The 14,754-nt window shown below is 50.5% G+C and overlaps 1 protein-coding gene across 1 annotated transcript; it reads left to right on the top strand.

Annotated features, from left to right (window-relative positions):
* The first annotated feature begins 4,567 nt into the window (after positions 1–4,567).
* Positions 4,568–13,480, top strand: Nenf (neudesin neurotrophic factor). The gene is made up of 4 exons (XM_050148155.1): positions 4,568–4,876; positions 9,704–9,764; positions 11,321–11,424; positions 13,184–13,480. The coding sequence occupies exons 1-4, from the start codon at positions 4,703–4,705 to the stop codon at positions 13,358–13,360; spliced, it is 516 nt and encodes a 171-aa protein (XP_050004112.1). The 5' UTR covers positions 4,568–4,702; the 3' UTR covers positions 13,361–13,480.
* Positions 13,481–14,754: the final 1,274 nt, after the last annotated feature.

The following is a 14,754-nucleotide window of genomic DNA, read 5'->3' as shown; positions in this document are numbered from 1 at the left end:
AATGTTCCAGAGCATAAACAAATGTAACACACCTTAAAATAATGTTCTACAACAGGGTGGTACCAATCACAGGAAACTTCACATGCAAATGAGGGTTTGCATTTTCACCAATCACGCATCACCCTGCTAGGCCACCAGATGAGTGAATGCCCTTCATCTGGCCTAAGTAGAAATGTTTGTCGGTTACCTAGAGCTCCACAGGCTTGTGATGACGAGTAGTTTGTGACGGCCTGGGAAGCAACCCTGGCTGAGGTTCCACCTTCAAGAGCCAAAGCAATGGGTTGCAATAGCTGGATAGATTTCTAAGGCTCCTGTGGCGTGTTCAGAATGGCTGGCGCTGCCGTAAGGTAGTCTAACTGGCGGTCTTTCTGCCTAGGACAGCCAGGACAGCCCATCCAGGTCTGGTTATGGCATCCCTCACCCCACCCCATAAATGCCTTTGCTTTATGTATATACACCAGAAATGACCATCAGAAGGAACACTTAAGAACTCAGCAGATCTTTGATAAAAGCCTAACCATCCTCAACACCTGCCTGTACCAGCGAGGGGTGGGTTTCTTTTGTTTGTCTTACGTCACCCTCCCTGCCCTAGGTCCTCTGCTCTTACATCTATTAAATGAGTCAGTATATAGACAATGCACACTTGATCATAGCCAAAGCCCGAGAAGCAGCTCTAGACAGTGTGTATAGCACCTAACACAGTGTAGGGGCTCAGCAAATATTGCTTAAGTTTATCAATAGAATACTGGCTCAGCCATCTCACTTAAGAAGAGCTCACAGCACTTGTTGTTTTTTATGTCAATTTGACACAAGCCAGAGTCATTTTGGAGGAGGGAACTTCAGCCGAATACCTGGCCCCCCAGATGGGCCTGTGGGCAAACCTGTGTTGTATTTTCTTGATTGAAGAGGGGTGTGGGAGGGCCCGGCTCATTTGGGCACTGCCGCCCTGCGCTGGTGGTCCTGGTTTCTCTAGGAAAGCAGGTTGATCAAGTCACGAGGGGCAAGCAGCTCTCCTCCATGGCCTCTGTGTCAGCTCCTGTCCAGACTTCCCTAGACGGTGGATTTAGAAGCTGTAAAGTTAAATAAACCTTTTCCTTCCCAAGTTACCTTTGGTCATATTTTACGACAGCAATAGAAACCTAAGAAAGACATCCACGAAAATACAAGCAACTAATGACATTTCTTACTGTATCAATAAAGGGTAGCTGACTGAATGTGTCACACAAGGGTTTTACAGCTGAAAGAAACCAGGTAAATTTACCCCAGCCAGACTGGACAAAGACTCGTTTGAAGTGAATACTGGCTAATGCGAGAGTCAACCCAGTTTAACAAACACAACGCACCATGACCACACTGGATCCAGAAGTGACTGAGACACCCAGGGCTCCTATTCCTGTGGATCTGTGTGCAAGTGCAGAGGGACCATAAAATGGGGATTTCAGCCCTTGGTGTCCCTAAGGCCTCTTCTCCCACCCTCCTGAGCAGTCACGCTTCGAAAGAGTGTGACTTCTGCTTTGTCAAACCAGGTGCCTGTTTCCTCGTGTCTCTTCCTGTTTGCTTGATGTACCATTTGTATGCATGCGTGAGGTGGTAGGTGGTGTGTGTACTTGCCATGGTGTGTCCACGGATGTCAGAAGACAACCCCTTAGGGTCTGCTTGCTCCTTCCACCGTGATTCCAGGGTTGGACTCAGTAGTAAGGCTGTCAAGGCAAGGAGCGTACCACTGAGCCATCTCACCATCCCTCATGCTTCTTACCCTTGTTCTCTCTGCAGCACTGCACCCCAAACTCCTTTCCTGAGGGCACATTTTTCCCCTGCCTTGGAGGACCCCTTGATGCTACCGTCTTTATTATCAGCCTTGCGCTCTGGCTCCTCCTCCTGGCTCCACAAAGTGACCATCTTCAAAACTAGCTTCTCCATCTCCATCCCTCTGGTTCCCTAAGGGCCAGGGAAGTGGCCATCCCTGTCTCATGGCATCAATTATCTCTCTGTCCTAGAGCCTTGTGATAAATTTATGTCCCCTCTTAATGCTCAGAAGTGCCTCAGAATGTGACCTTGTAGGAAACAGGGTCACTGGAGAGTTAATCAGACATACGTAGAACGGGATGGGCCCTGTCCAATAGGACCTGTGTCCTGATGAGAAGATGGAAGGTGTCTTATTCACGGTCCGATTGCTGCGATACAATGCCATGAGCAAGGCCGCTTACAAAAGGAAGAAGTTAATTTGCTTTTCGTTTAGGAGGTTAGAGTCCATGAGGCTCACATATTGCTTGATCTGCAACCATGAGACAGAGAGAAAGCTCTAAGAATTCTATAAATCTTTTGAAACCTCAAGGCCACTCCCAGTGACATACCTCTCCTCTCCAAACAGTTCCAACAACTGGGGACAAAGCATTCAAGTATATGAGCCTATGGGAGGCGTCCTCACTGAAACCACCACACACTGGAGCAGCCTGGAGGGGCACAGCCCAGGGAGCCAAAGTGGCTCCAGTCATTCACATGGTGGCTTCAGGTCTCCATTCCATCCCTGGGCCATGTGCCCTGGTACAGCTCTGAACCCAGCCCAAGAGAAAACCACAAACTTAAGATATGAGGTTTTTTTGGTAACTTGATTGCATAGTTCCTAAACATGAATGTTGTGGATGACATTATCATGTTACAAGGCCAAAAGACTGAAAATACCTGTAAATCATCAGTATGTGATCCTCCAGTACAGCGGGTCTGTGTTCCTCCAGTACAGCGGGTCTGTGTTCCTCCAGCACAGCGGGTCTGTGGTCCTCCAGCACAGCAGGTTTGTGGTCCTCCAGCACAGTGGGTCTGTGGTCCTCCAGCACAGCGGCCCAAGGAAGCAAACCCACTCCCAAATGCCTGCTTTCTGAGGCCTCGGCGTGGGTGCCCAGTTGTCGGTGCTGCTCCTCCGCTCAGTGTCCACCAGAGATGGCAGACGGCAGCTAGCGAAAGCGGGAACCAGGTGCCCCACGCCCCGTTCTGTCTTGGCTCTGCTCTGACCAACCCTGAGTCTTGGTAGTTCATTTAACCTTCCTGTACATCAGTTACCTTGTGTGTGATATGAAACTGTTGCTGCCTATTTGTGATGGTTAATTTTGATTGCCAGCTTGATTGTGGAAAAAGGACGCCTAGGGTATTGGTGAGATATTGGTGAGGTATTTTATCCTTGGGGGATAAATGAGACATCGGGAAGCATTTAGATCAGGGTTTCCACTGAATTCAGGTCCAGAGGAAGTGCTGCCTGAGACTGGCAAGTCCAGAGAAGGGGAGAGAATGTGATGGTAAGCTCCAGCTCCTCTCCCAAGACTCCAACCCTACTCCAAAGGCATCTTGTGTCTCTGGTTCCAGCCAGGTGACCCACAGCACCAGAATCTCATAGTGACCGCCACCTCCTTCCTTCCTGTGGCTGGTCTCTCGGGGTTGTTTCTGGGTTATTGTCACATCCTCTCCAGCCACCTGTGTGGCCGGCGACCTGCATCTGACCCTTCTGTTTTACTGTTAGACACAGTTAAGACATATGTACTAGTAAACAGTAGTGGAAATCATTTCTATTTTATTTTATTTATTTTATGTGTATGGATGTTTTGTCTGCACGTGTGTCCATGCACCACTCTTGTGCCTGCTGCCCTCAGAGATCAGAAAGTCAGGTCCCCTGGCACTGGAATTACTGATGGTTGTGAGCTGCCATGTAGGTGCTGGGAATTGAGCTCAGGTCCTCTAGAAGAGCAGCCGTGCTCTTAAACACTAAGCAGTCTCTCCAGCTCCAGTTTCTACTTTCTCTACAGATAACTATTGCTTCCAAGTGTTTTTAAAAATGTGTCTGAGCCCGGCAGTGGTGGAGCACTCCTTTAACCCCAGCACTCAGAAGGCAGAGGCAGGTGGATCTCTGGGAGTTTAAGGCCAGCATGGTCTACAGAGAAACCCTATCTTGAAACCCCCCCCCCAAAAAAAAAGAGTCTGGGTTCGAATAGCAGAGGGCACTTGGGGCACCTGGAGAGTCTGGGTACAGGTTCACTCCAGTGTGCCTGGTGGGCATGCTATTCAATTACAAACTGCTCCGTAGCCTCTCTGGGAAGTTGGCAGCTACGTGTGGTCAGCAAAAATCCAGGAAGGATCTTTCCATTTCAAGAGGGTCCTGACACACAGGCCTGTAGAAAGAGAAGGGGCTGGAGCAGCCAGACAGAGTCCTGGAGGTCAGAGACGTCAAGTCGTGTTTGGCCTGAATGGTCTCTTCAGGGTCACAAATTAGTTAGTTGCAACACAAAAGAGCCAGGCTAGGAGGTTCCCTGAAACCTGGAAAGAGGAGAGCCAAGAGAAGAGAGAAGAGGAGAGGAGGGGAGGGGAGAGAAGGAGAGAGGAGGAGGGGGGAGAGAAGGGGAGAGGAGGGGAGAGAAAGGGAAGGAGGGAGGGAGAAAAAAGAAAAGAGGAAGGGAGCCATAGAAAGGAAGGAGGGAGGGAAGGAAGGACAGAAAAGTAAGCAAGCTATCTGGGCTTGGTGCCTCCAGCCTGGAATCCCAGTTTTCTGGAGGCTGAGGCAGGAGGATCACCGCCAGTTCAAGAATATTACAGGCTACAGAGTAGGATTTATTCTCCAAGAGAGTAATTAATAAGGCCGGGTCCTGTTTTACAGGGCCCCTCCCTAGTTGCTGACTGTGCTCCGCCCCGCCGTCCTCCTGCCGGCTCCAGGCGGTCCATGGCGCGCCCCGCGCCCGGGTGGCGGCTGCGGCCGCTGGCGGCGCTCGCCTTGGTGCTGGCTCTGACCCCGGTGGCCACAGCCCGCGCTGGGCAGACGCCGCGCCCCGCAGAGCGCGGGCCCCCGGTGCGGCTCTTCACGGAGGAGGAGCTGGCCCGCTACGGCGGCGAGGAGGTAGGCGGCGCGGCCTGGGCTGGCTGCTGTCCCCAGGCCCCAGCTGGTGGCAGGGGACCCGCGCGAGGCCCTTGGTGGAGGCCCAGCGCTGTCTTCATGCCCCACCCCGCGCTCCCCTTGCCCCGCCTTGTCGCTATGGTTTGAGTACAGACCTCAGACCCTTCTGGATTTTAGTGTGAGTGTGGCCTGGGGCCACACGGCCTATGGCTTGTGCAGTGGCCAGCCAGAGCGCGCTCTCTGGGCTAGTAAGACTGGGGCGAGCCCGGATGATCGAGGACTTCTCAGCCCTTCCTCTTCCTGCTCCGTTGTCCCAGGCCTTCTGGAATCCTTCCATCAGACCCCATTTAGTGTCTGGGCTCGTGGGGATGAATGCAGAGGGGGAACAACGTTCCCCCATAGGGGCGGCTGCTTTAGGTAGGGAGGAAGCCAAGCTTTCCAGGAATGAATCCCCTGCCTTTACTGCCGGGGAAACTGAAGGGCTCAGCGGCTCAGGAGGGAGGGACCTGTGTTGCTTTGCTCAGCCTTTCTGGACTGTGCTCCCTAGGCTCTCTGTTTTAGCTGGCCTTACACAGACCGAATATGCAGGGGTCCTTATGGATGACAATTTAGGACAGCAGTTCTCAACCTGTGGGTCGTGGACCCTTTCACAGGGGTCCCCTAAGGCCATCGGAAAACATAGATATTTACATTACGATTCATAATGGTAGCAAAATTAGAGTTATGAAGTAGCAACAAAATAATTTTATGGTTGGGGATCACCACAACATGAGGAACTGTATTAAAGGTTACAACATTAGGAAGATTGAGAACCACTGGTTTAGACCCATGGGTCCATGAGGAGGACACAGGGATAGGAACGTGGTGGTGGTAGGGGCAGATGGTGTTAAGGGAGCTCTTGGTGCAGATGCTCACACGTGCAGAGAACACTTAGCAAGGAGTTGTATTCCTCCCTATCCGACGGGGATGCCCCACGACTTGCATGGGGTGTCCAGTGGGATTTACATGGAGCACCCATGCATAGGAGCATCATTCATAGGAGCACCATGCATGGGCGCACCTAGTGTAGCTGGGGAAGAAGCCAGGGTTTCTAGTGCGCAGATGACTGGCTCTTGGTCGTTTGCTGCCAGGGAAAGGGTATATTCAAGGGGAAGAGATAGCGTAAAGAACCCAGGAGTGGATTCGTCTTTAATATCTGTGAACTGCCCTCTATAGAGTTTGCATTCATCCATATATGGGGGTTCTTGACCCCCCCCCAGCACACATTCCAAGGAAGGGCACACCTAGAGACTACAGGACAAGGACTAAGACCCTAGTTTTCATATTAATCATATGTGGAGCTAGACTTAAGGGTGGAGAGCCATAGCATGAGGTGGGAGGAGCCAGGGAAGGAGTTGCTGGGAGCAGAGGCAGAGGAGTGCCCTGGGTAGTTAGCAGAGCTGTGCGGTGCCAGAAATGGCTCTGGTCTATGCTATGGGTCCTGAGGAATTACCAGTAGCCACACCCACCACCTCCAGTAGCATCATGGTTTGTTATTTGGTCATGCTGAAACTTAAACCTTTACTGGTACCTGGGCTTGTGATTTAAGCCAAGTCACTAAGCCTCACAGCTGCCATATTTTCAAATGAATGGTACTGGCATTGGAGAGGAGGAGGGGAGGTATTATTACAACGGTTTCAGATGGTGGGGCTGGCTAATCAGACAGCTGAACTGAAGGAGGCTGGAATTCTCCAGCAGGTCCTTCCTCCCTCCCTCCCTCCCTTCCTTTCTTCTTTCCTTCCTCCCTTCCTTCCTTGTGTCCTTCCTCCCTCCCTCCCTCCCTTCCTTCCTCCCTCCCTCCCTCCCTCCCTCCCTCCCTTCCTTCCTTCCTTCCTTCTTTCCTTCCTTCCTTTCTTCCTGGAAGGGTTTGTTGAGACAGGATCTTACTATATAGTTCTGGCTGTCCTGGATCCACTATGCAGACCAGGGTGGCCGAAGAACTCACATTGATCTCAGGCAGGCGCCACCTGCTAGGGAGAGTTCCCTTTTCCTCAGGGAACCTCGTGACCTTTCCGTGGGCTGGAGCAGGTCACACCCACCCAGATTAACTATGATGATTTCCTATATGTAGAGCCACCTGACGTAGAGCAACCTCAGACCAGGCACTTGTGTTTTCTTCCACTTTCTATTACTTTCTTCTATCCCCTTTAGTCTGTTGGGAAAAAAAAAAAAAAAACCCTACACAGCAGGTTCCCTCTAAAGAGGGGTGCTGAGGAGCTGGTCTGGCTCACCCCTCACCTGGGCCCAGAGGATGATGAGGTGTGGGTACTCTGACCAGCTGTGCCCACAGTCCACTCACTTCCTTTCTGCCCAATGCTTCCATGGCCCTTGAGGCACTTGCTATTGGCCAGAGACAGCCAGAAATGCCAGATGGTGAGGCCACCGCACGTCTCAGGTGAAGGGCAGTGAAAGCTCCCGTCCCTTCCTGCCAGGCATGTTTTCCTGGAGCCCTGGCTCTTGAGCAACTTTGGGTCCCTACTCACTGTCCCCCTACATCTAGGCAAGTTCTCTCTGGGCTAAGGATGCCCTCTGGTGGGCATCGAGAGAGGGCAGGAGGAACCTTGTGTTCCAAATCTCCCCGTGTGGTCCTGCCTTTCCTTCTGAGTCCCTCCTCCTTATCATATCTTATCCTTGGAACCAAACGGCCTCACTCAGCAGGGTGTGGTGGGGGCAAGCCTGGAATCCCAACCCTCAGGAGACATTCAGGAGAACTGGGTTCAGGGCTAGCCTAGAGAGCTCTCGTGTTCTCTCTCTCTCTCACACACACACACACACACACACACACACACACACACACACATACACACAGACGACACGCACAACTAACAGTCTCAACCATAAAGAACATGTTTGAGCAACTTCTAGACTCCTTCCAGCTTTAAAGTCATAGTCCCTGTGAGCAATTTTGGAATTAATTTCCATTGTTCTAGTTTTTGAGACAAGGTCTCACTATCTGGTCCTGCCTTTTAGGGTTTCTCTTGCCACGATGCAACACAATGGCTCGGGAGGGAAGGGTTCATTTCCTCTCACACTTCCAGGTCACACTCCATTCACTGAAGGAGGTCAGGGTAGGAACTCAAGCAGAGCAGTAACCTGAGGGCAAGAATGGAAGCAAAAGTCGTGGAGGGGTGAGGGGTGCGGCTTACTGGGTTGCTCCTTACAGCTTGTTCAGCCTGCTTTCTTATACCCCCAGGATCTGCCATAGTGAGCTGGGCCCTCCCACATCAATCAAGAAAATGAACCACTAGCCAGCCTATAGGCCAGTCTTATGTAGATATTGTTCAGTTGAGGATTCCTCCTCCAAAATGTCCTTAGCTTATGTCAAGTTGACATAAAACTAGCCAGTTCCATGGCTGGCCAGGAACTCACTATGTAGACCAGGCTAGTCTCAAACTCACAGAGATCACCTGCCTCTGCCTCTTGGATGCAGGGATTTAAGGTGTGCATGCCCACACCTAGCTGGAATTACATTTAAAATACATTTCCATTAGGAAAACACCAGTCTTCCTTCTTGGTTATCTGATTCTTCTTGGGTTTACAAATCTTTTATTATCTTTTTTTTTTTTATATTTATTTATTTATTATGTATACAATATTCTGTCTGTATGCCTGAAGGCCAGAAGAGGGCGCCAGACCTCTTTTACAGATGGTTGTGAGCCACCATGTGGTTGCTGGGAATTGAACTCAGGACCTTTGGAAGAGCAGGCAATGCTCTTAACCACTGAGCCATCTCTCCAGCCCTGAGTTTACAAATCTTAAAACTTAGATTAGGCTCTTCCATTTTGTGGTCATCTCTCTTGAGTGGCAGCCACCAAAATGATGTTCAATCCCTTTGTAAATTCTGACCAAAGCAAGAACTGGTAAAGGCATTCCTATGTTGCTTCCCACATGCGGAAGAAGGCCATGTCTTCCTCCATAGGGGAATGTGGTACAGTAGTGGTACTGGGATATCCTGACTTAGCGGGAAGCCGGGATGTACTTAGAATCACAATAGGTCAGCTTTGGGGGGGGGGGGTAGAGCTGCAATGGGACAACTCAGCCCTGGAGGAAAGGTGGCCTGACTATGGGGAAGCCAGGCTACCTAAAACTGCAATACGACCCCTCTGGAGCCATCAGCCCAGATAAACTAATACATGGTATTGCCACAGCAACAGAAAAGCAGCCTATAGGAAGCAGTTACGTGACAGGCCGGTGCTGTGAAGACCTGCCGCCTTTTCTAGCTGTAGCCACCAAGTGAGATACATATACACACACGCATCATCATCATCTCTCCAGGCTCAAATAAATCTTTTTTTTTTAAGAATCAAAACAAAAAGTGTGTCACTGGCACGCTTAAACCCACATGTGTCCATTGGTGACAGGGTCATGTTCTGACTGAAATCGTCCAGCATTTCATATTCTTTTGATTTGTGTCCTATTTGAGCTAGGGTCTCACATAGCTTAGGTCTGCCTCAAATTTGCTAAGTAGCTGAAACTAAAGTTGAACTTCTAATCCTCCTGCCTCTGCTTCCTGAATGCTGAGATTATGGTGCACTACCATGCCTGGTTTGCTTGTCTGCTTCAACCCCTGACTGTTTTGCAGGAGGGCATTGCCACACCTCATGGCACTTTATGACTTCCCGAGCTTTGGTGAATGGGTTTGACATTGTCTGAGAGGTGGTGAGCCTGCCAGGGCCAAGCCTAGCAGCTCACCACCGTTCCTAACCTAGCTTGTGGCAAGCAGTCCTAGCTACCTGTGTAGAGAGTCAGTGTTTCTCCCCCTTCCCCTCACGCCTCTCCCCTGCTTTCCAGGAGGATCAGCCCATCTACTTGGCGGTGAAGGGAGTGGTGTTTGATGTCAGCTCTGGAAAGGGTAAGTGGCTTTTTCTTTCTGGGGAACACAGGGCTGGAGCAGGTGCCTGGAGGAACGAGGCAAGGGGTCGCGTCAGGCAAGGCCTTTCCCTTCCCTCTGAAAGACCCTGATGGAGCTAACCCAACAGTGTTTCACCAAAAGAGGTCTTATCTACTTAGTACTTCCTGACCATACCAGTTCCTGTTTGGAGGGCTGTGGAATCCAGTTCAAACCTATGAGCACTCCAGCTGGAGGCAGAAAAGTGCCCCTTAGCTGAGACTTGCTGTTCTAGAAGGCGATCAAACAGTGCTTCCCCGAGTCTATCGACATAGCACCAGAAAGTGTTTGGTTTTTAAATAATTTTTAAAAATTTTTATTTTGCATATGGGTGCTTTGCCTGCATGTGTGTCTGTGTAGCATGTGCATACAGTGCTCACAGAAGCCAGAAGAGGACATTGGATCCCCTGGAACTGGAGTCACAGGTAGTTGTGAGCCATCATGTGGGTGAATCTGAGAGGGCTCTTAACCACTGAGCCCTCTCTCCAGCCCCAGGAGGTGGGTTTCATGACTCATCCTGTAAATTCACATAGTAGGAGACTTGGCTTCCTGAGGCGTTTGAAACCAGAGGTTCTTCTTGTCTGTATTTGTATATACATCTCCATACAGAGATACACACAGAGATAGATAGACAGACAGACAGATATACATACATACATACATAGAGACAAACACACCATATGCACACACCATATACACAACATACATGCCACACACATACATACACACACACAGGATTGAACCCAGGACTTTATGTACGATAAAGTCATACTTTGTCATACTTTAAGAACAATAAAGGTAGATCAGTAGGCAAGCAGTCTACCATTGAGCCACACATCATACCTCCCCCTCCTTTTTAAAACTCTGGGGTGGGTGCAGGCTAGCCTTGAACATGCAATCCTCCTGCGTCAGCCTCCTTCCTAGCTGTGATTGCAGGCCTGCATCATTAGGTGTGACTTGCACTTTAACTTTCAAAGAGACTGCATTGTGTGTTTTCTACAAACCACCGCTCAGTCGTGGTATGTCTCCCTCATGTTCTGGATTGGTGGAGCACCATTCTGGATTGGTGGAGCACAGGTCTGGATTGGTGGAACACCATTATATATTAGTGGAGCACCATTCTGGATTGGTGAAGCACCATTCTGGGTTGGTGGAACACTGTTCTGGATTGGTAGAGCACAGTTGTAGATTGGTGGAGCACCATTCTGGATTGGTGGAGCACCGTTCTGGATTGGTAGAGCACAGTTGTAGATTGGTGGAGCACCATTCTGGGTTGGTGGAGCACCGTTCTGGATTGGTAGAGCACAGTTGTAGATTGGTGGAGCACCATTCTGGGTTGGTGGAGCACCGTTCTGGATTGGTGGAGCACCATGTGGACTCGGGCCTTCCATCTGCCCTGCTGTGTTCCTTCTCAGTACTACAGCCTTTTCTGAGGATGGGGGGAGGGGTCTGGAGAACTCCCAAGTAGCTCCTGGCTGCTCTCCATGCACCCACTCTCTCCCCCTCTGCTCCCTCTGCAGAGTTTTATGGGCGAGGAGCCCCCTACAATGCCTTGACCGGGAAAGACTCCACCAGAGGAGTGGCCAAGATGTCACTGGATCCTGCGGACCTCACTCACGATACTGTAAGCTGATGAGCTGATGAGCGCTTGCCAGAATGCTCTGCTCTGCTCCCATGCCGTGTGCTTCGTTCTTGGCCTTTGTTTGTTGTTTTCTTGAGATGGGGTCTCACTGTGTAGCCCCGTCTAGGCTGCAACTCTCTATGTAGACCAGGCTGGCCTCAAGCTCACCAGACTGCCTCTGCCTCCCAACGGCTGAGATTAAAGATTGACACCACTAAGCCCAGCTAATTTTCTAAAATGTGTTTACTTATATTTTCTGTGTATTGGTGTTTTCCTGCATGCATGTCTGTGTGAGGGAGTCAGACCCCCTGGAACTGGAGCAGACAGCTGTGAGCTGCCCTGTGGGTGCTGGGAATTGAACCCGGGGCCTCTGGATGAACAGACAATGCTCTTAACCACTGCTGAGTCATCTCTCCAACAAAGTTGTTTTATTTCTTTGGATTTGAACTCAGGCCCCCCATATGTAAGGCAAGTGGTCTGCCGCTGGACAAGACCCTTAGCCCCCAAAACTTCCTAATAAGCCCATTAACTAGCCTATGTTGCATGGTGGCCACTTCCTTAAAATTCATCGTCTTCCTGGGTCACCCCTACTTCAGAGCCTCCGCTTACAGACTTAGGTCCAAACTCTGTGTGGACTCGTTGTCCAACCTGGCAGACTTCACTGCTTGTCCCCAGCCTGCCCAGCAGCTCAGTACCCTGTGATCTGCACCTCATCTATACCCCACCTTCCAGTCCCAGTCTCAGAGCTGCTGTAACTGGGGATAAACAGGGTACCCTCCACACTCGTGCTTTGTGTAGAAGCAAACAGCATTAAAATGGGGCTGGTTATAGCCACGTCACGGCTAGGGCATGTGGCAGAGGAAGCAGAAGAGAACGGGTAAGTGGCCAGTGTCCCACAATTCCTGTGGAGGGCAAACTCTCAATGCATGCACCACTCGCTAGGCCCCACCCCTTAAAGGCTCCATCACCTCCCAGCTCCACCCTGGAGACCAAACCATTGAGGGGACCTTTCATAAAGTGACACTCCCCATCCAAACTACAGCAGACGGAGTACTCAAATGTGTAATAGTTCAGAGATAGACACCGGTTATAGAGCCACCCACCCAAGACTGGGTGTCCTGTGGGTGATAATTCCTCTGTCAGCTGATAGGCAAAACTGATGAAGCCATTGCTCCCCTGCCCCTGCACACACACCCGGTACTCCACCTCTGTACAAACACTTTGCATCTACACCCTGTACACACTCTGTTCACAACTTGCACACACATGCTGCACTCACCCCTGCACACACATATATGTTGCATTCACTCCTGCACACATGCTGCACTCACCTGCATACACATGTTGTGTTCACCCCTGCACACACATGCTGTACCCCCATCCTGTAAACACGCTCACTTACCCTCTGCACAAATACTTTAAAAGTCCATTGTCCATTACTTGATCTAAGATGGTTTTTCCACATATTTCTGGCAAGCGGGGGCACCGTGAACACAAAGGTGGTTTCTAGGGTGAGCCTCATTCGCTGCAGCACAGATGTGCAGACCCCAGCAATTCCCCAAATATAAGAAACACAACTACAGAATCTGATAGTGAGGGCTGTGTTCTTGCTCGCTCCTAAAAAGTTTTTTTTTTTTTAAGTGTGTTTTCCTCTTGCATTTGGGGCTTGGGGCTTGTAAGGCAGGGCAGAGAGAGGGCAGTGTCAGATACACTGTGGCCAAATGCAATTTGCTCACATCCCTCTCCCATTTCTTTCCCCCAGACGGGTCTCACAGCCAAGGAACTGGAGGCCCTAGACGACGTCTTCACCAGGGTGTACAAGGCCAAATACCCCATTGTTGGCTACACAGCACGCCGCATCCTCAATGAGGACGGCAGCCCCAACCTGGACTTCAAGCCTGAAGACCAGCCCCATTTTGACATAAAGGATGAGTTCTGATGTCTAGCTGCAAAGGGCTGTTCTAGGGTAGGTGGGGGGACGGGATTAAAAGTCCCATGGAACACATTTGGGGAAGCCTCTGGGTGCCCTGCATTTGAATAAAGCTGATGTTAACTGGGAGACTGCTTTGTGATGTCCTTGGTTGGGGCTGTGCCTGCCTGGGTGTCTTTGCCTGCACAGCATCCACGGTGCTACTCCTCACTGGAACTTCAGCTCAGCATTGCTCTCTGGGCAGTGGGGCTGTAAGGGACAGGCTCTGTGTCTTCATTCAGTTCTGTGTTCCCCATGTTCTGTGCCACAAACGCGTGTACTTTGTAGTAAGGCTAAGAGTAAATAAACACACCATTGCTGCAAAAGAATTCTGTCTCTGCACTTCATATGCCCAGCTTGCAGGGCTTAGGCGTGGGGTTCCTCTCCTGGTCCTGCCGTCCTTGTCTGCCTGCCAAGAGGCCGGGAGGTGAGGACCATGGACGCAGCAGTGGGCACAAAGCAGAACAGTGGGAGGGTTGATGGGAAATGAGTGACTGTGGGACCTGGCCATGGTCAAAGGCTGTGGTAAGGCATCTGGAGTCCAGCATGGCAGAGCCTGGCCAGGGGTCATTCAAGAGTGCTGACAACCACACCTCACACTGACTATCAGGCCCCAGGAGTATTGTCCCTGCTGGTGACACGGGCACCATCATCTGGGATCGGAGCACTGCAGGGAGCTACTGTACCTGCAGAGAGAATTACAGGGCCCAAATGGCAGTCATTCTGAGGCTGAAAAATGCTGTGTCCACCTGAACCTGCAGATCCTGTAGTAGCAGGAAATGTCTTCAAATAAACCTTTGTTATTTATCTTTCTTTTCTTTTCTTGAGGTAGGGTATCACTATGTAGACCAGGCTGGCCTCCAACTCACAAGAGATCACCCTTCCTCTGCCTCTTAGATGAAAGGCTGTCCCAACATGCCCAGCGTAACCTTTGTTGTTTATTAAAAGAAACAGTCCTGGAGAGATGGCTCAGCAGTTGAGAGCAGGTGCTACTCTTGTAGAGTTGAGAGTTCACAACCACCTGCAACTCCAGTTCCAGGGGACCAAATGACTGTGACTTCCCTGGACACCTGTGCTCACATCCACCTGCGGCCCTCTCCACATACACACAACTAGAAATAAAAATAAACCTCTAAAAAAATGTATGGGTTGGAGAGATGGCTCTGGAGCACTGCCTGCTCTTCCAGAGGACTTGCTACAATTCCTAGCACCCACATGGTGGCTCACAACCATCTGTAACTCCAGTCCTAGGGAACGGGTGCCCTCCTCTAGCCTTCATGTGACATCAATCATACACATGATACACATGGTGCACATACTTACATGCAGACAAAATATCCACACACTTCAAACAAACAATCGAG

This window comes from Alexandromys fortis, unplaced genomic scaffold (genome assembly GCF_014885135.2).
Source record: "Alexandromys fortis isolate MF-2015 unplaced genomic scaffold, M_Fortis_MF-2015_v1.1 scaffold_62, whole genome shotgun sequence".
NCBI classification, from domain to species: Eukaryota; Metazoa; Chordata; class Mammalia; order Rodentia; family Cricetidae; genus Alexandromys; species Alexandromys fortis.
This window is presented reverse-complemented; position numbering and strand designations above follow the sequence as displayed.